This window comes from Branchiostoma floridae, unplaced genomic scaffold (assembly GCF_000003815.2).
Source record: "Branchiostoma floridae strain S238N-H82 unplaced genomic scaffold, Bfl_VNyyK Sc7u5tJ_1305, whole genome shotgun sequence".
In the NCBI taxonomy this organism is placed as follows: Eukaryota; Metazoa; Chordata; class Leptocardii; order Amphioxiformes; family Branchiostomatidae; genus Branchiostoma; species Branchiostoma floridae.
The window spans coordinates 35,435-55,456 of record NW_023365695.1 but is presented as its reverse complement, the minus strand read 5'-3'; the positions used below and the strand labels follow the sequence as shown (position 1 = coordinate 55,456).

Below are 20,022 nucleotides of genomic sequence, written 5' to 3'. Positions count from 1 at the left end.
AATTGATTTGTTTTGCCAAAAAACGTATAAAGGTTACCCCGCGGATAAAGGTGAACTAGCGTTTAGCGCCACAGCAAAGACTTTAGTTTACACACCTTATTTATTGCTTTGAAGGTTTTCAAGTGTAGTTTATAATAGTTACTGTGAAATAGTTCCTGACACTATATAGGACCACACATAACTTTGAACTCCCATGCAAAAAAGCTAGACAACATTTACATTGTTTTCCTTTGTCATGCATGTATATAATATATATTGTGCAATGAATGCACATGCGTGGTGAGTTACATTGTAAGTACAGCTTAGAGTTCGTGCATAGTGAAAAATTTGCAACATGTCGTCTTATGGCTTCATATTGGCAATGCTGACAAACAGTTAACAATTTTGACAATTTTCATTCCAATACATCATTCAACAACAACAACAACAACAATGATTTAATAATTATTATAATAGCAACTGTAACTGTAAGCTTTATAAGCCTTGACAAAGATAACTATTCTAAATAGTAAATATGATTAAACACCTTTTAGGCTTGCATATACTTATCTTTTAAATTTAGTAGTTTTGGTTTGTCATTTGTATCATTTATACAGCAGATATATTTTCAGTAAAACACAAATGTCAAGTGGATCTGTATTTTGCACACTATCGTTAATTATTGCTTCCACATTTTTGTTTGATTAGGAAAAAACTCAAAGGGTTGTTGATAAAAGGAATTTACAAAGTTTTGGCTGGGCTAAATTTAAAGGAAAAGAAAATCCTCTTGACAAGCATATCATCTAAAAAACCCAGGCTATCTTAGCCTTTTGTCGACTAATACCTTAAAAACTATAAAATCTTACTTTTGATTGCCACAAATTTGCCTTAAAGTTACTGTTTGTCAAAACATAACAATTCTGCAAACTTGGCTCTTTGCATCATTTTCCAATGCCAGTCCCTTTTAACACACACCAACATGTGAAAATGTCAATTGCAATTTTTTCTTTAAACTTTACATACTATCAAGTGTTGAAACATTGCCGATATATGATCTATAAACTAACAGCCAGTGCAAGTTTCTTGTATGTCCCTTTAGTGTTTGGCTAAATTCAAATAATTAGCCCTGAATTTTTCAAGATAACACAGACTACAAACTAACTTACATAAACATAACCAAATTGAATATAATACCATAGCGCACATAAGTCATTTGGTACAACAAATTGTGAGTTTTGAGCTATATCACTTACTAGACAGTTGTGTCACGGTCACACGTAAATGTACATTATTGTGCACCAGTATACAGCATATCCTTTTGCTTATTATTTTGCTGACAATTTACTTTTGATTTAAATCATCTGTGGATAATTGCTATGCACCTACACCTAAAACTGAATTTCGAGCCCAGTTTTGACAGGAATTGTATGCATATTGTGCAGTGTACTCTAGTACATTTGCACATGTGAACGTCACAGTTGAACAGTGCCGATAGTTAACAATGTTGTGCATAGTTATTAAGAGATGAACGTGGTGTTCTGCTGTAGGGTGGGAAAAAACTGATTAGCGGTCAGGTTTCGACTGGCTTTTTGACCTGTTTTTTTTTAAGTCTACCGGCCAAAAAAAACACACAGTGTCACACAAAATAAGCCAGAGTAGAACCTCTGCTTGGAGAGTAACTCAGAGTACTCCAAGTACAAAGAATTTCTACAAAGCAACACTCTTAAAAGTAGAGAACTCTTAAATCTCTACTCTAATTAAAGCTCCATTCACACTGCAGATGGGGGATTCAAAAGTATTGCAAATGTATCTATTTCTAGATTTAACTGGCAAAACACAGAATATAATTTTCACTATCAATGGTGAGTAGGATTCAATAGTTGCTGTCTTCCAATTTTTTTTAAACGAAAATGTTAATAAAATTTACTCTAAAACTGATAAATTTTATTCACCCTCCCCTAAATCCTATAAAATTGCATCAGAAATTTACATACTATTAATTTATATAATAGATCTTTTTGAAAAATCTACATAAAGTATAAACTTATCAACCAAGGCTTGGATTGTAGTGTTAAAGTACACTGTTCCAAACTTGAGTTGACTGACAAGAACAGAAAGTTAACCGTCTACAGAAGTTCTGTAAAGTTGTACTCAGACATCTTTAGATGGGAAAATGTAGTGAGCTGTAGTCTGCAGGTAGTTCTAGGAGAAACGTCTCGTTTTCTTGACACTCTTGACACTCTAAGACTTCTTCCATATGGTGTAGAAGACCCAGCTAAGAAGATGAGGTTAAGGATAATCTGTTTGTCAATTTTAATACAATATTCAGGTTAAGTCATTTAATCTTCTTACAGATTAGCGTGATGACCCAAGAAGAAGTCTTCACTGTTCCTTAAAGTTTATAAGTGAATTCATACAATGTCATATAACATTGATTCACTATTGCAGTCACTGTTGGTCTACTTTGAATTCAGAAGGAAGAGAGGGGGGGGGGGGTTGGTGGTGTTTTGAGTTTGCAGATGAAGCAGTTCTCATTCAAGGCAGCCATGGAATGGGTCATGAAATTGCTGTTGAGTCCGGTTACATCGCAAAAAAAAAGCAAAACTAGAAACACAACAGTTTCAAGAGCAATAAGATTTACCATAACAAAACCATTACTGATATTTTGCACTAATAAGAAATCTGTAATTTCTCCAAGAAAAGGATACAGCTCGTGATAAGACGTACGAAAACCATTTCTGATAATATCTAAGAAAGGATACAGCTCGTGGTAAGACGGGATGGCGATCACTTCCTTTAAGAAGTCGACGGGCTTCGGAAGCTGCTTGAGCTGCTCCTCAAACTTCTGAGGAACGTCGTTGGTGTTGGCGCCGTGAGTCCAGTACTTACCAGACGTCTTCAGCACCTTCAAGGACAGGTCAAGGATCTTCTGGGGGAGGTCAAGATGGTCATCTGTGGACGTCAAAGGGTAAAGGTCAGTGTCAGTAGTAGATGAGATAAATTGTTACTCAGGTTCAATGCCGTTTGAGTCCAGTATATATACTTCCCTGACATCTTCAGGGACAGGTGAAGGATCTTCTGGGCAAGGTCAAGATGGTCGTCTGTGAAGGTCAGAAAGGTTAAGGTCAGTGTCAGAGGTTGAACAAGGATACAGATGAGATAAATTGTTACTCGGATTTAATGCCGTGTGAGTCAAGTACTTCCGCCATGTCTTAAGCACCTTCAAGGACAGGTCAAGGATCTTTTGCGGAAGGTCAATATGGTCCTCTGTGAAGGTCAGAAAGGTTAAAGGTCAGTGTCAGAGGTTGAACAAGGATACAGATCAGGTAAATTGTTACTCGGAATTAATGCCGTGTGAGTCAAGTACTTATGCCATGTCTTAAGCACCTTCAAGGACAGGTCAAGGATCTTCTGTGGAAGGTCAAGATGTTCTTCTGCAGAGGTTAAAGGGTAAAGGTAAGTGTCAAAGGTTGAACAAGGATACAGAAGATAAATTGTTACTCAGGTTTAATGCCTCTGTATCTGTATCTATATAGCCGGTATAACCGCCCTTCGGCGTAACACACCAGCTTCTGTATCTGTACCTATATAGCCGGTATAACCGCCCTTCGGCGTAACACACCAGCTTCTGTATCTGTATCTATATAGCCGGTATAACCGCCCTTCGGCGTAACACACCAGCTTCTGTATCTGTACCTATATAGCCGGTATAACCGCCCTTCGGCGTAACACACCAGCTTCTGTATCTGTATCTATATAGCCGGTATAACCACCCTTCGGCGTAACACACCAGCTTCTGTATCTGTACCTATATAGCCGGTATAACCGCCCTTCGGCGTAACACACTAGCTTCTGTATCTGTATCTATATAGCCGGTTTAACCACCCTTCGGCGTAACACACCAGCTTCTGTATCTGTATCTATATAGCCGGCATAACCACCCCTCGGCGTAACACACCAGCTTCTGTATCTGTATCTATATAGCCGGTATAACCGCCCTTCGGCGTAACACACCAGCTTCTGTATCTGTACCTATATAGCCGGTATAACCGCCCTTCGGCGTAACACACCAGCTTCTGTATCTGTATCTATATAGCCGGTATAACCACCCTTCGGCGTAACACACCAGCTTCTGTATCTGTATCTATATAGCCGGTATAACCGCCCTTCGGCGTAACACACCAGCTTCTGTATCTGTACCTATATAGCCGGTATAACCGCCCTTCGGCGTAACACACCAGCTTCTGTATCTGTATCTATATAGCCGGTATAACCACCCTTCGGCGTAACACACCAGCTTCTGTATCTGTATCTATATAACCGGTATAACCGCCCTTCGGCGTAACACACCAGCTTCGCAGGCACGCGGCGCGGCAGCAGCTGGTTATATTACACCGAACGACTCGTTACCCCTAACTTTTGCACATCTATCTGCAAGCGTTCTTTAAAACTATCCAGAGATGATGTCCCTACTGTGCTTGGTGATAGCAAATTCCACTCTACTATAGTTATGGGAAAATACGAATTTTTGAACACATCAATCCTAGGTTGGTAACTCTTGTACTTGTACTTGTACTAGGTTTTTAAAAATGTCTAGCCTGTGGATTTTTCCAGCTATTTTACCTACATTAATGAAAGGCCTGTCTTGATACAATATTCAATTCAAATGTTTCTTGTGTCCTTTCAGTAATTCTAATAGACAAGCCCTGACTGCAGGATCTGGGAATTGATGGCAGGGAACTCTTCCCCAAGGCGCTGCCACACGCAGCTGATGCACACAGCATTAGTCATGCCAGATAGCAACGTTTCCCGTATCCACTACTGTAAATGCAATTAATTTTGTGGGGATTTAATTTCACACTAGCGGGAAAAAGGACTTTTTGTGGCGGTTTTGAGTTCGCGGTAGCACCATGCACTGTAGTCTCTTACTGCCATGGAAAAATTTTCACAGTCGTTTTAAGTTCGCAGTGAATTGGCAACGCAAAAACCGTGAACATAAACTGATAAAGCCACTGTGAATGTTTCAGAATCTGCATTTACAGTATCTTTCATCAGTGACACTGAAGAGATCTTGTTGGAGAGCAGGTTTTCATATTATTTTGTTTAATGCCACAAAAACTTTTGCTGTATTTGTCTTTAATTTTAAGACTTATGAACCACAGAATCTATCTCATCTGCCCTGAAATTGAAAATAACGTGACAAAAAAAATGTTACCCAGACAAACTCCATTAGCGGGCGCAGAGAGGGATTTAGGGTATCACTTTACAACGACATGTTCTCAGGTGATCGACTAGATGTGATTTGGAAGCCAGTTCCTAATGTGAAATGATCACTGGCAAATACTTTTCCCCATTAGAGTACAATCATTATAGTCACTGCATGTATCAGCCGAGAGATTGCATGTACGTCAAAAGGACCATTTGATAATAAAAATATAATTCTGTACAATTCAGTACATTGAGTGAGAATCAACCATGATTTCAGTAAATATTTAGTATCAAATATTTGCCAGGAGAATATACACACGTCAAGTAGATCATAGTGTTTTTAGACACATTATTCAAGAAAAGGATGGAAACACTAGTATCTGACTCAGTGTTCAATGTCGGAATAGATCGGTATATTTCCACCTTGAAATTGTTGTCAGCAATAGAATTAAAGCTACAATAAAACTCACAAGGTCACACGAGAAAATTATTGGATGTCATGATTTGAAAATGTCAACATTTCCTGAAGTTACAAATAAGTATTTTTAAATAAAATCTACATGATATAAAATCAAAAATCAGCTACACAGCTCCAACAAAAGTGCATAATTATGCATCTGGCATTTCCAGCCTTGCATGTATCTTCTTTAGAATCTACAGTAATGCGCTAACATGACATGGCAGGGCTCGAAATACTTTTTTCTGAATACCTGCACTGGTACCGGTGCAGGTAACATTAAAAATTACCTGCAACAGACAAATTTTACCTGCACCACTCTGAATCTAGGAAGTATGGATCATACTAAAATTGTTCAGGAACCATTACTATTTTTTTTCTTTTATACTTTATAGTGGGTATTGCTCGGGGTAACATTCAATACTGCTGATAACAATCCACATACACCTACATCGTATGACATTTATGTATAAAACCCAGTACATCTACCAGTGCAGGTTAGGTGCTGGTAGACACCAGAAATACCTGCACAGCTCCAATTTTACCTGCACTAACCTGCATATACAGGGGGCATTTCGAGCCCTGCATGGTGCCATCAGCTGCCAGAGTTAATCTATGTGCCTGCACACATTATGAGACATGCCACACTCACATTAAAACCCAGTACATGGACCAGTGCAGGTTAGGTGCAAGTAGACACCAAAAATACCTGCACTAACCTGGTATTTTGAGCCCTGCAAGCCCTGTACATGTATTTACTGTAGAATCTACAATGATGCACTATCATGACAGAGCGCCATTAGCTGCCAGAGTTAATCTATGTGCCTTCACACATCATGCGACATACCACACTAACATTATACCAGTCAGAACCCATGATTTAGTGAAAGGATTTTCTATGGCACAGTTAACAGGCCAATTTTCCCCAACAGCCTCTGCTCTGCAGTCATTAGGGATATAATAGCTGTTCGGAGTGAATCCAGGATATGATTTAGATGCGGCACATTGTGGTAGGTATGATCTCATGGGGAAAGAGCATCGGTCATAATTGGATGAGGCAGACATAATGTAATTTACGGTTCATGTAATTTGCTGATGGTAAATGATAAATCTTATGTAATATCTGATATAAATCTAATATGATAATATGCTGACTTTCTTGCTGTAAGGGTAGTTACATGCATTATGATGTATATTATGTACTATTATGACCGTTGATATTAACAACGGTTTTTGATAATCACTTGGCAGCTGGCAAAGAACATCAGATCTGTCATAATTGGATGAGGCAGAAATAATTCAATTTATGGTTCATGAAATTTGGTGTAACAGTTGTAAATGGTATTATGATGACTTTCTTGCTGTAACAGCATTATGAACTACAAAACAATCAATCTTAACAATAAACTTAAGGTTCTTGATAATCTCTTTGCTTTACAGAAGCTGACAAATACAATTTTCAAGACTAAGTCTTGTATGTGGTGCTGTAAAGGAAGCTTTGTGATTAAAGTAAGGTTGTTTACTTTTTTTGCTAAGACTTTTCACTCTAACATTTCCACTAAGTCGTAAATGGCATGTGTAATAGTTAATATGAGTTTTAAAAAACTAACTAAATAACTAAAAAGACTACACCTTTTATCATGAATGACAACCAAGTGTTGTAATATTCCTGGTTACTAGTATCCCAGGCTGTAAAATCCGGAAATTTCCCTATTTTGCAAAGTTTCAAGACTGAGCCTGTCCCTGGTGCTGAACAGACGGTGGTTAGAATTTTTATGACTTCCAAAGGGTGCTGTACACAGTACATTCATTGTTTTCTCCAAACTTCTCAAAAGGCAGTTGGTGCTACCTGAAACATCTGACCATTTCTAAAATCATATCCAGTTGCTTGAGTAACTGTGCTACAGTTAAAATGTACATCTTTTCTTGGAGACAAGTATTGCATTATCCCCATAATCCCAGGCTGCAAAACCCAGGAAATTCACCTCTTTGCAAAACTTCAAGGACAGAGCCTGTCCCTGGTGCTGAACAGACGATGGTTAGTCTTTTATGCCATCCACAGGATGCTGAAGTATTCATACAAACCTCAGGGAGTTTAACACTACTAAATCAACTACTAGATCCACAACTAGAAAACACAGTAAGGCCCTGTCCCTGGTGCTGAACAGATGATGGTTGGAATTTTCATGCTTTCCACAGGTATACTTGTATTGAATTGTTCTGCCAGGGAGTTTATTCTAGTAATGCTGAAGAAGAGTGATGGGCAACCAATGTACTTCTTACTTCTCAAAAGGTTACAGTAGTACATGCTACCATTTCCCAAATCATATCCAGTTGCTTGAATAACTGTGCTATAGTTACAAAATGTAAAATCTATACATTTCAATGCAGTCAAGTATTGAATCCTGATTATCCCCGGCTGCAAAACTCCAAAAATTCCATTCTTTGCAAATCTTTATGGATGCTGGTGCTGAACGGTGGTTAGAATGTGCATGCCTTCCACAGGTTGTTGAAGCATTCATACAAATCCCATGGAGTTTTACACTACTAGATTCACTACTGGAAAACACACTTAGTCTACTACATTTGACTAAGTGTGTTTGTCTGTACTATGAATACTTCAGCATCCTGTGGAAGGCATGGAAATTCTACCCATTGTCTGTACAGCACCCGGGACAGGCCCCATCTTTCAAGTTTTGCAAAGAAGGGAATTATTTAATTCATATAACGTCATTAATGTTATGGAATTCATGATGAGTGTTATGGATTCCATACAAATTCTACTGAATTCATGTGACCCACTACTACAAAACATACCAGTTTTGTGGACTTAGTACAATTCACTACAAGAACCATACGGATCTTGTGGAATTCATACAAGTTTTACTAATAGTAAGGCAGGTATTTATTCTGTAACAGTCCTAGAAAATATATAAGCTTTGCATGAATTCAGTGCAACTCTTATGAATTCCTTGAAATTAGAATGAATACTTTCCATCCGTTCCAACCTTACCATAACCTACAGATGATATACAGATATCTTCTAACAGCTGCCGTTCGACAGCAAGAGGAATCACACAAGCCACAGATAACCTGAGTTCATCAGAGTTTTATGGAACTCATATCATATTATACACTACCATAAAACATAATTTCATTGAATTTGTACCATACACTACAAAAAACATGTACAAATTTTTGTGACTTCATACATGTTTTACTAACAGTAAGGCTTATATATGTACATAATTATGTAGTCATTAAAAGTCCTGTGAATTAGGCCATTTTTTTTACTATTCAGTGTAACTTGTATGAAATCCCTAAAATCTACATGGATAAACAGGCATTCCCATTCCAACCTCACAGTAACCTACAGATGATATACAGATATCTTCTAACAGCTGCCGTTCGACAGCAAGAGGAATCATACAAGCCACAGATAACCTGAGTTCATAAGAGTTTCATGGAACTCATATCATATTATTCACTACCATAAAACATTATTATGGAATGTGTACCATTCACTACAAAAACATGTACAAATTTTTAGGAATTCATTACATGTTTTATTAACAGTAAGGCTCATATGTAGTCTGTAAAAGTCCTGTGAATTAGGCCATTTTTTTTTACTATTCAGTGTAACTTGTATGAAATCCCTAAAATTTACACGGATAAACAGGCATTCCCGTTCCAACCTCACAGTAACCTACAGATGATATACAGATATCTTCTAACAGCTGCCGTTCGACAGCAAGAGGAATCATACAAGCCACAGATAACCTGAGTTCATAAGAGTTTTATGGAACTCATATCATATTATACACTACCATAAAACATTATTATGGAATTTGTACCATTCGCTACAAAAAACATGTACAAATTTTCAGGAATTCATGCATGTTTTACTAATAGTAAGGTTCAATGTACATAATTATGTATTCTGTATAAAACTTCTGTGAAGTATGCAAAAATCCTTTTTACTATTTAGTGTAACTTGTATGAAATCCCTAAAATTTGTATGGATAAACAAGCACAAAAGCACCCATAAACAGGCATCTGTTCTAACCTTACCATAACCTACAGATGATATACAGATATCTTCTAACAGCAGCCATTCGTCAGCAAGAGGAATCACACCAGCCACAGATAACCTGATAAAAACCTGGACCCTGTGACACCAGTATCTGGTACATCTATATTCATGTGATTTCTGCGTGGGGATTATTAGATGATGAATAATCCACTTAGGGTTGGACTAAACAAGGGTTCTAGGCAGCGTCCGTTTTTCCATCCTTTGACCAAACTTTGCTGCTGGGGACGAAAAAAAATTTTGCCCATTTCGTAACCTGTGAGCTGAAATCCCTGTAAATCTTTTCACCAAAACAGATACCATTGAACCAAGCTGTGTCTACCAGAAAATTCACCCCTCAAAATGCAGGATATAGCGTTTTAGAGGGTCAGACATTTCAAAATTTTCCATTCAAAATCCAGGGGATGGAAAAAAATTTCAGGCTGGATAGAACACTGGAGCAAACTGACTTGGATTGGGCTGGAAAAACTGAGAACCCGCCAACAGTTGCTCACTGGGGTGTGCTGGAATTGGGATTGATTTTTGCTGTGTTTTATTCAGGGACTGAAAAAAAATTGGCTACAGCCGATTCTTCTTGATTGACCCAAACAAACACAATGCAAAACCTACAGGAATTCTGCTTGCTACCAAATACATTAATGGCTGAGAGATGAGTGACATGAGTAACAATATTGAAACTTTGACATGTTCAACTGTTTTTTGCAGTTTGATGTACTTGTATTGGATTGTTCTATTTGACTATCAACGCAGAAGTAGCTGAGATCTGTATAACCAAACCAAACCAAACCAAGTAGAGTGATGGATGTCAATTGAAATATCTACCTGCAATTTTTATCCAGTTATAGAGAATGAATGTCTAACATTGCTGCCCTTAGATGGATCCAGCATGATGATATATAAACTAAGTGCTCATTTCTCACACATGAGAAACACAGAAAGGACTGCTATGTAGGTCATCCTATAATTGAGATTCAAGCAGTTCAGACGGAAACCTAAAGACCTTCAATCTAAATTTAGATGAAGAGATTAGAATGATCCTATCATGCCCTGGAAGAAGCGAGCCTGTGAATTCTCACTGCCCCTTTAGCTCCTGCTTTACAGTTTAATGCTATCAGACACCTTTTATCCATGCTTACTAGTAGGGAAGAGATAGAGCTTGTATAGGGTCATCTCCCCAGGGGCTTGAGATTCACTTACAGGGAATAGGTGCACTCTGTTCCCTAACCCAACTATTTCATTGCACAGAAAAATCACTGGGGTGCACAACATAGAATTAAGTACTAGAATATCAGCAAAGCCTAGTTACAAAATCTTACTGCTCATCTTCAGAGCTTCAGCCTGAAATTCTACAGCAAATGACCCTACGCTGTTCTCACTTCCCCTTTAGATCATGTTTTACAGTTTAATGCTATCAGACACCTTTCATCCATGCTTAGAGAAGAGACAGAGCTTGTAGGGTCATCTCCCCAAGGCTTGAAATTCACTTATCGGCACAGGTGCACTCTGGTGCCTAACTGAACAATTACATTGCACAGAAAAATCACTGGGGTGCACAACATAGAATTAAGCACAATATTAGCAAAGCCTAGTTACAAAATCTTACTGCTCATCTTCAGAGCTTCAGTCTGAAATTCTACAGCAAACGACCCTGTGCTGTTTTCACTGCCCCTTTAGATCCTGCTTGCCAGTTTAATGTTATCAGACACCTCATCCATGCTTAGAGAGGAGACAGTGCTTGTAGGGTCATCTCCCCTGGGCTCGAAAGTCACTTGACGTGGAGAATAGGTGCACTCTGGTGCCTAACCCAACTATTTCATTGCACAGAAAAATCACTGGGGTGCACAACATAGAATTAAGCACAATATTAGCAAAGTCTAGTTACAAAATCTTACTGCTCATCTTCAGAGCTTGAATCTAAAATTCTACAGCAAATGACCCTGTGCTGTTCTCACTGCCCCTTTACATCCTGCTTTACAGTTTAATGACATCAGATACCTTTTATCCATGCTTACAGCAGAGACAGTGCTTGTAGGGTCATCTCCCCAAGGCTTGAAATTCACTTGTGGAGAATAGGTGCACTGGTGCCTATCCAAAATAATTTCATTGTACTAAAAAAACATTGGGGCCACAATAACAGATAACTTTATTGCACAACAATTGTCCAAGGTACAAAGCATGGCATCTACTGGTACATATTATTAACTACAGTTCCATAAGGATAATCTACCTAATACAAGAGTGCATAATATGGGATGGGAATGGTCTCACAATTTACAATTGGAGGGATTTCTAGCATCTAGACATTCTTTGATATATTTTCCTATATATTACCATGCAGGGGTTGTCCTTTTAACTCTCATAATTCCACAGGAAGCCATAATGCCGCCACATGAGAAAAATACATTCATATTAAGTGATTTCAAGAGATGTACCGATGTAGCATCAGTTATCCTGAGGTATCCACGCTTCAGCTCGGATCGGCTGATATATGTCAGGGTCACCATGTTCATTTTATTTATTTTTTTATTCTCCTGTCGATTTGACAGATGAGGAGGCAGACAGGCATTTGCACATGACTTTTTATGGTGAAGGAGGGGTGTACAATTCCTTCTCCAGCCTCTCGTCTACTGGAGCACTATGTCTCACAGGGACAACTGTATGCAACGTGTGAGGCGGCTCCAGCAGATGCAGCTTTGTTATTCGGAAAATCCGTCTTCTTGGAGGACTTCCAACCAAGGATGTAAGGGGTTCCTCCAACCCCCGACTCGTGTGTCATGGCGGGTGCGTCATTCCCCTAAGGCTCTGTCGGTGTGAGCTGAACATGCTGCAACTGCGCCACGCTGTCGCAGGCGTGTTCATAGAGTCAAGATTACCAGGGGATTATACACTGTGGCTCTATCTGTCTTGTTGGAGGTTCAGATAGGGGTTCTTCATGATGATGCTATCTACAAATAGTCTGTGATCACCAGGGAACTTGATATTGAAGTTGATATGTAGAACAAAGTTACATCACGTGCCATCTGGATACTTTTAGAGCTTACAGTCTTAACGTAAGTCATGTGAGATGATTAGAAACCTGCTTTGATGTCATCATCAAACAATTTCTAAGTACATGGATGCTCTTACACTGGGGCAACTTCATTGGAGAGCTTTTGGACTTGGTGTTAGAAGTCTGGGATGGATGTCAACGCTATGTTTCAGGTGTTTCAAGTCAGAAATCATCAACCTACTATAGGCATGGAGCTTGTATCAAAAATCATTGCAAATTAAACTTCTAAGAGTGTCTACTGTGTCTTTTTCTAACATTGTGTTGCCAAATCTGGAAGCTTTTAGAACTTACAGGATTAATGTTGGTCATGTGAGATGATCAGAAACTTGCTTTGATGAGTAGTACTAGTATATATATTAGATGCCCTCACACTGGGGCAGAGCTTTGGAACCTGACAGTGTTAGAAGTCTGGGATAAATGCCAAAAACACTATGATGATGTTACACTTACAGGACCTGGTGTTTCAAGTCAACTATAGACAAATGCCAACACTATGTTACACCTGTGTTTCAAGTCAGAAATCAGCAACCTACTATACATAGTCATGCAGGCTTAGAGCTTGTATCAACACGCGAATGACTATTGGCATAAATCTTGACGATGTATCATTGCAAATTAAACTTCTAAGAGTGTCTACTGTGTCTTTTTCAAGCATTGTGTTGCCAAATCTGGATGCTTTAGAGCTTACAGGCTTAACATCGGTCATGTGAGGTGATCAGAAACTTGCTTGAATGAGTGGTATATGGATGTCCTTACACTGCATGGGGCAGAGCTTTTGAAGCTGACAATGTTAGAAGTCTGGGATAAATGCCAACACTATGTTACAGGTGTTTCAAGTCAGGAATCACCAACCAACTATAGACATGGAGCCTGTAGCAATGCAACCGACTATAGGCATAGAGCTTGTATCCTGATGCAAATTAAACTTCTAAGAGTGTCTACTGTGTCTTTTTCTAACATTGTGCTGCCAAATCTGGATGCTTTAAGAGCTTACAGGCTTAACGTGAGTCATGTGAGATGATCAGAAACTTGCCTTGATGAGAAGTATATTATGGATGTCCTTACACTGGGGAAAGTCCATTGGAGAGCTTTGGAACCTGACAGTGTTAGAAATCTGGGATAAATGCCAACACTATGTTACAGGTGTTTAAAGTCAGAAATCAACAACCGACTATAGTCATGGAGAATTGTATCAATGCAAACGACTATAGGCATAGAGCTTATATCTATGCAAATTACACTTCTAAGAGTGTCTACTGTGTCTTTTTCTAACATTGTGTTGCCAAATCTGGATGCTTTAGAGCTTACAGGCTTAATGTAAGTCATGTGAGATGATCAGAAACTTACTTGAATGAGTGGTATATGGATGCCCATACACTGGGCAGAGCTTTTGAAGCTGACAGTGTTAGAAGTCTGGGATAAATGCCAACGCTATGTTACAGGTGTTGCAAGTCAGAAACCAGCAACCTGCTATAGACACGGAGCTTGTTTGAATTTTAAAGTGTGTTTATTGTAACTTTTCCAAATCACTTATAATGTATTGTGGACTTCTCTTGTAAGTTATTTGGTTGAAGCCTACATGAATATTAACTACCATTTATTTACATGCCTTTAATACATCAACTTCACTTTTTTTGTAGCTTCCCAACTAACATGCTGTTTCTTCTTAAAAACAAGGCAATGGCCTGAGACCAGACAGCTGTCACCATGGTTACTGGTGAAAGAAGCATACACCCTGTGGTGTTGGATTACATCATGAAGCAAGTAGCAGGACAGAGCTGGAGGGGCTGGTCACCATATATATAAAATGTGTTCAAATTAGAATAAAAAGAGCAGTTAACCATGTGAACATTTCCTTGCAAACACAGGTATTACCTGAAAGTTCCTAGTTCTCGATTTAAAAAGTAGGAAGTCTTGGAGTGTTTTTCTTACCTGTAGGTTCTTGTGATATCGGAATGTCGGTAAGATCGTTGATGACGTAATCAAAGGTTCTGCCGTCCCGCGCGTACTGCTCCAGCACCGGTACACAGTCTTCCACTCGGACCTAAGGGAGAGAAACAGTCTAACTCGTGAGTGGGAAATGGTAGGTGTGTGGCAAAGAAGAAAATCTAAGAGTTTATGCTCTGAAGTGATTGCATGTCAGTATTGAAAATTTAATCCTTGTGTACTTTTGTGTTGGTAGAACGTTAAGCATTGTACTAAGATTACTACTAACACAGATGAGCTTCCATCATGATAAAATTTAAAACAGTTCCAGTACTTCATATTGCTGGAATCGACCAATATTTTAGGTCGTGACTTCCTCTCATTTCACCTCATGTCATCTATCCCATAGTCTGAATTTCTATCGTTGGGGCAGCACAGAAGATCTGGGAACCAGGTTAAACTTTCTCTTAGACTAGTTCCATTCTTGGTTTTCTGTATATATCTGTTATGATCTGTATTGATATAGCCGGTATAACCGCCCTTTGGGATAATACACCGTTTTTGATTACTCTTAGTGTTTCATCTTAGTGTCATGCCTGTCTATAGACTTCCTCTAATAAACAGGACTCCATCTTACCAGGTAGTTGTCTCCACTGAGGGAGTCGAAGCAGTCATGGCAGATCCCCCGCAGGTACTTGGTGGCTGCATCAATCACCATCTGGTCTATGTGAGGGGGGTCAAGGGAATATTCTAATACTTATGTCATGTGTCATTTTTTTTCAACTTTATTATGTATGATTGAAACATTTCAGACAATCTAGTTTCTGGGGAGGGAGGCTCATCTGGTCTATGTGAGGGGGGGTCAAGGTGATATTCTACACACTCAGGTGTTACTTTGACAAGCACAATTTGACAATGTAAACAAGGGTTTATCTCATTAGCAAATTTATGAACATAATGACATGTGACAACCCCTGCATGGTATACATAGGAAAATATATAAAAGGATATTCAATAGACGTTAGAAATCCATCCAATGATTGTAAAACCCGATTCTCATCCCCATGGAACTGTATAGATATGTACATGTATCAGACGAGTATATAGATGGGTCATAATTTGTGCCTTGTACAATTAAGTTATCATTTTTGATAGACTTCAAGCCTGGACTGTCTCCTGACAATGTTTTCAAACTGCAGCAGTATTTTGAAATTATTGCAGCTAAAAAACAAAGTAAATTTGATTTCAAATTGATAACCCTATCAAATACCTGTTTTAAAAACAAAGGGATCTCCAAGGATTAAGGTGAATCACATAGCGTTATCACTCCAGGATTAACGGATCCCATTATTCACTTCAGGATTAGTGAATACCATTATCCAGAGCTGTTACAAAGCGCAGGTCTGTGGATCAATACGCAATTTCCTGAGTAACGAGGAAACAGCGTCCCCTCCACGGGCCGCCGGCTCCGATACTCTGTCATGTCAGTGCCAAATGGAATAATGCTGATTCCTCCGTGCAGAGAGAACAAGTCATGCAGAAAGGACACCTGAAACATGTCCCAGCCTGAGGGAAAGGGATGCCTTAGTTAGAGATGCATAAAATGTCAGTCAGACTTGAGAGGTGACTGCATTTTATCAAACCTAATAAAAATGCTGATAATAGTATAATACCTTTGATATATATCATACAATATCATCATCAATCACACTCAAACCTGGATTCAGTAACCACTCAGAGACCAAGGAATAATATGGTTGCTGATGACAGGTGGTTGATCAGGACAAGGTGTTGTACGTAAAAATGACGAGGATTGTTTTAATGTGGCCTTTGGATCAAGTATGCGAGGAGGAATCAGCATGATTCCATTTGGTACTGAGAGAACATTAGTCATGCAGAAAGGACACCTGAAACATTTACATAGACATTTGTACCAGCCCCAGCCTGAGGGAAAGAGATGCCTTCGTAGAGATGCACCAAATGTAAGAGTCTAAGACATGGAAGGTGACTGCATTGAGGATTGACTGCATTTCACCAAACCTAATGAAAATGTTGATAAATTCCCTTTTGCGAAAGTTTAATATCATTATTATAATATATCATCATCTTTTTGGATTACAGTCAAACCTGGATTCAGTAACCACTCAAGGAACCAAGGAGAATTGCTGCTGAGGACAGGTGGTTGTTCAGGACAGGTAGGGCTTAATGTGACTCAGAATGTGGTTATGATGATTCCCCCTCACGGCACAGCATTGACTGTTGCCCCAACTTAACCCTGCCTGCAGCTACTAGTTTAATCAACACTGACAGGTGTATAAGATACATGCAGGCAACAACCAACATCATGTGCACATCATGAATAGAAGAATGGTTGATGAATATCATAGATTGATCCCTTAGTCTGTGTACCATCCAGATAGGAGTTCGCTTCAAAATTTGTTATACCCTATGTCCAGCACAACCGGATAATGATGATAAAAGTCTTATAGCTAGACATATTTCAAGTAGAATTGTGACTGTGTTACCCAATTAAATTCCCACCCTTCCCCTCCCCCTCAGAATCTAGTTATGATAATTCCCCCTCACAGCACAGCATTGACTGTTGCCCCACCCTGCCTACAGCCCATGGTTTAATCAATACTGACAGGTGTATAAAATACGTGCAGGCAACACCACCATTATCAGCACATTATGAATAGAAGAATGGTTGATGAATATCATAGACCCATCCCATAGCCCCAGCTACCTTAAAGCCAAAACGTATAAAAGAAAAATGAAAAAAAAAAATGCAAATATTTCACGTACATGCAGCTGCCACTTTGTCATTGGTGGAACGAATAATTGCGATGGACAGTGAGAATCGGGCTATTGTGAATCAGGGTTGTAGCCAGCACCTGTCCTTCAGTCCTTTGAAGGAATTTTGCATCTGGGGACTGATAAAAGCTTTCCCCCATTCCGTCCCCTGCGACAGACAAAAATTAATATGTAAAGATATTAAAAAAACTGAAACCCATGCGTTCTTCTTCACCAAAACAGATGCCATTGAACAGCTTAGTCTACAAGCCAAATTTGCACCTCAAAATGCAGGAAATAGTGTTTCAGAGGGTCTTGATTTAACAATTTATTGGGACCCAGGCCCCTAGAAATGACGCACAACGTCACACCATGCCTTCGGTGCTCGATAGGATTCCCATTCAAAATCAAGGTGACTGAAAATGATTTCAGGATGGCTACAACCCTGTTGTGAATCATAACGCTGCATCTTCATCTATAATCTTCGTTCAGCTACTGTAGCTGTTTATACTTTCTAAAAATCAAGGTGGGCATTCGTCACTTCTCAACATGATCTTTTCATTTTTCAGACACGAAAAATGTTAAATGTTAGATGATGTCTGAGCAGATAATGATAATAATTATATATGTTTGACATGCTAAATAAATGGAATAATGTATCATAATTATGTTATCATAAGTATATTACGAGGGGCGTTCAAGAAGTAATCCACCTGACCCATTTCCCATAGCAGGAGATTAATGAAACTTGGCACAGTTATTAGTCTTTCTCTTCATAGGAATCACCCAGAGTTATGCATTTCTACCATTGTTTGATGCAGCTCTGTACACCGTTTTTTGTAGGACGCCCCAGGTTGGTCCTGCAACAGATGCCTCATCAATGGCAGAAGAGGGACGACCAGGTCTGGGAGCTGTTTCCACAGACTTCCGGCCATGTTTGAATTCAGGATGCCAGTGTTTTACAAGGTCATATGATGGGGAATCATCACCATAAGTTTCTTTTATTTCATCAAAAGTCTCATTTGGTATGCGTCCTTTCAAATACAAAAACCGGATCACTGCGCGACACTCAACTGGCTCCATTTCACACCTGGTCCATTTCACACCTGACTCAGTTCAAACACCTTTAAATCAAAAACCAAAATTAGTTCAGAGCTGTTTTTTGCAACATAACCCATAGAGATATGAATCATTACATATGCAAAATTTCATCTAGATCAGACAACTGGAAGTGGGTCAGGTGGATTACTTCTTGAACGCCCCTCGTATTAATAATATTATGGCAGGGTTTGGTTGGGTTTTGTGGACTGGTTCATCTATAACTGATGACATCCCCTGGCAATCGCCATCCACCATCCACCATGAGCAGAGGAACCATGGGACCATCGGAAAGTGCCATCGTCAACTCCGAGGGGGGCTCACACGACACATCTTTTTGTGTCTCAGATTTTGATAACACCTATCATAATGGTAATAGTAGCTTGAGCTTTTATGCTTTGATAATTGCATAAATAATTATTGATTTATTTATTAAGATTCTACAATATAGTGGAAGGTAAGGCAAAACAGGTGTTTCTTGTTAGAAGATAGGATAAAAAGGGTGAAGCATCAAAATTCAATGCATGTCTTATTTTGCAGCTAGAAATGCTGACTTGCAAATACATGGTCTTTATTCTGGAAGCCTAATTATCCTAAGAGGCTAATTATACATATAATGTATTGATTAAGGTGGGCATTGCACACATGATTAATTAATGTGACACAAAAGCCATAATGATTGTATATGAACCAATTGAGAGAGACCGATAGGGCCCACCAAAAAAAAACAAAAATAGGTCCTTTATAGCTCGACAGCTTTAATGCAGCTATATAATAGAGATGGACACCTAAACCTTCGCACACATTTAGTCTGGACCTGTAATGGAACTATTTGACAAGTGCGGTTGATGACAGAAAAATGAAAAAAAAGTGCTAACATTTTTATCATTAATTACTTTTAGTTTATAATCAATATTAGAATCATTATTAGGGCAGAAACAGATCATACTCATAAATGAAAAGTGTTAACATCTTTTTAACCTATTACTATTAAAAATCTATAAATGATCATTATCAAGGCAGCAGCAGTCAGAAACAGATCATAGCCCGATACATGAAAGATGATATTACAGACCATCCCAAATAGACGCCAGACAAATCGGCTGCACCAATAAAAATGCAGCTACATTTGTCATGATCCCCATCAGTTTCCCAGATGGAGATATGGACCGACACTCCCCCAGGCATGATTGATGGGTCTGGATGCGGGGGGAGCCGCATCATCTCCCATCTGTTGAGTCAGCCAATAGGAACTGCCGACCTCAGCTGCAGGTTGTCATGCAGAAATGGTGGATGAATGGACCGATATTCAAATGGAGCTTTTGAAGCGCGACGTTAAACACACCCGGGATTTAGTGATGAACTACTGGAAAAGTCTGTCTGTACAGACGCCATGTCTAATTTGATTGGCCTATCATGTAC

At 39.0% G+C, this 20,022-nt stretch overlaps 1 protein-coding gene across 1 annotated transcript in view; it reads right to left on the bottom strand.

Moving 5' to 3' along the window:
• Nucleotides 1-2,940: 2,940 nt before the first annotated feature.
• LOC118407326 (spermine synthase-like) overlaps nucleotides 2,941-20,022 on the bottom strand; it is a 25,794-nt gene continuing 8,712 nt past the window's right edge. Inside the window, exons 6-8 of the mRNA XM_035807792.1 lie at nucleotides 15,347-15,436; nucleotides 14,716-14,827; nucleotides 2,941-3,080 (exon numbers count right to left, since the gene is read on the bottom strand). Coding sequence (XP_035663685.1) covers nucleotides 2,941-3,080; nucleotides 14,716-14,827; nucleotides 15,347-15,436 — 342 coding nt within the window. The remainder of the gene's footprint in view (nucleotides 3,081-14,715; nucleotides 14,828-15,346; nucleotides 15,437-20,022) is intronic.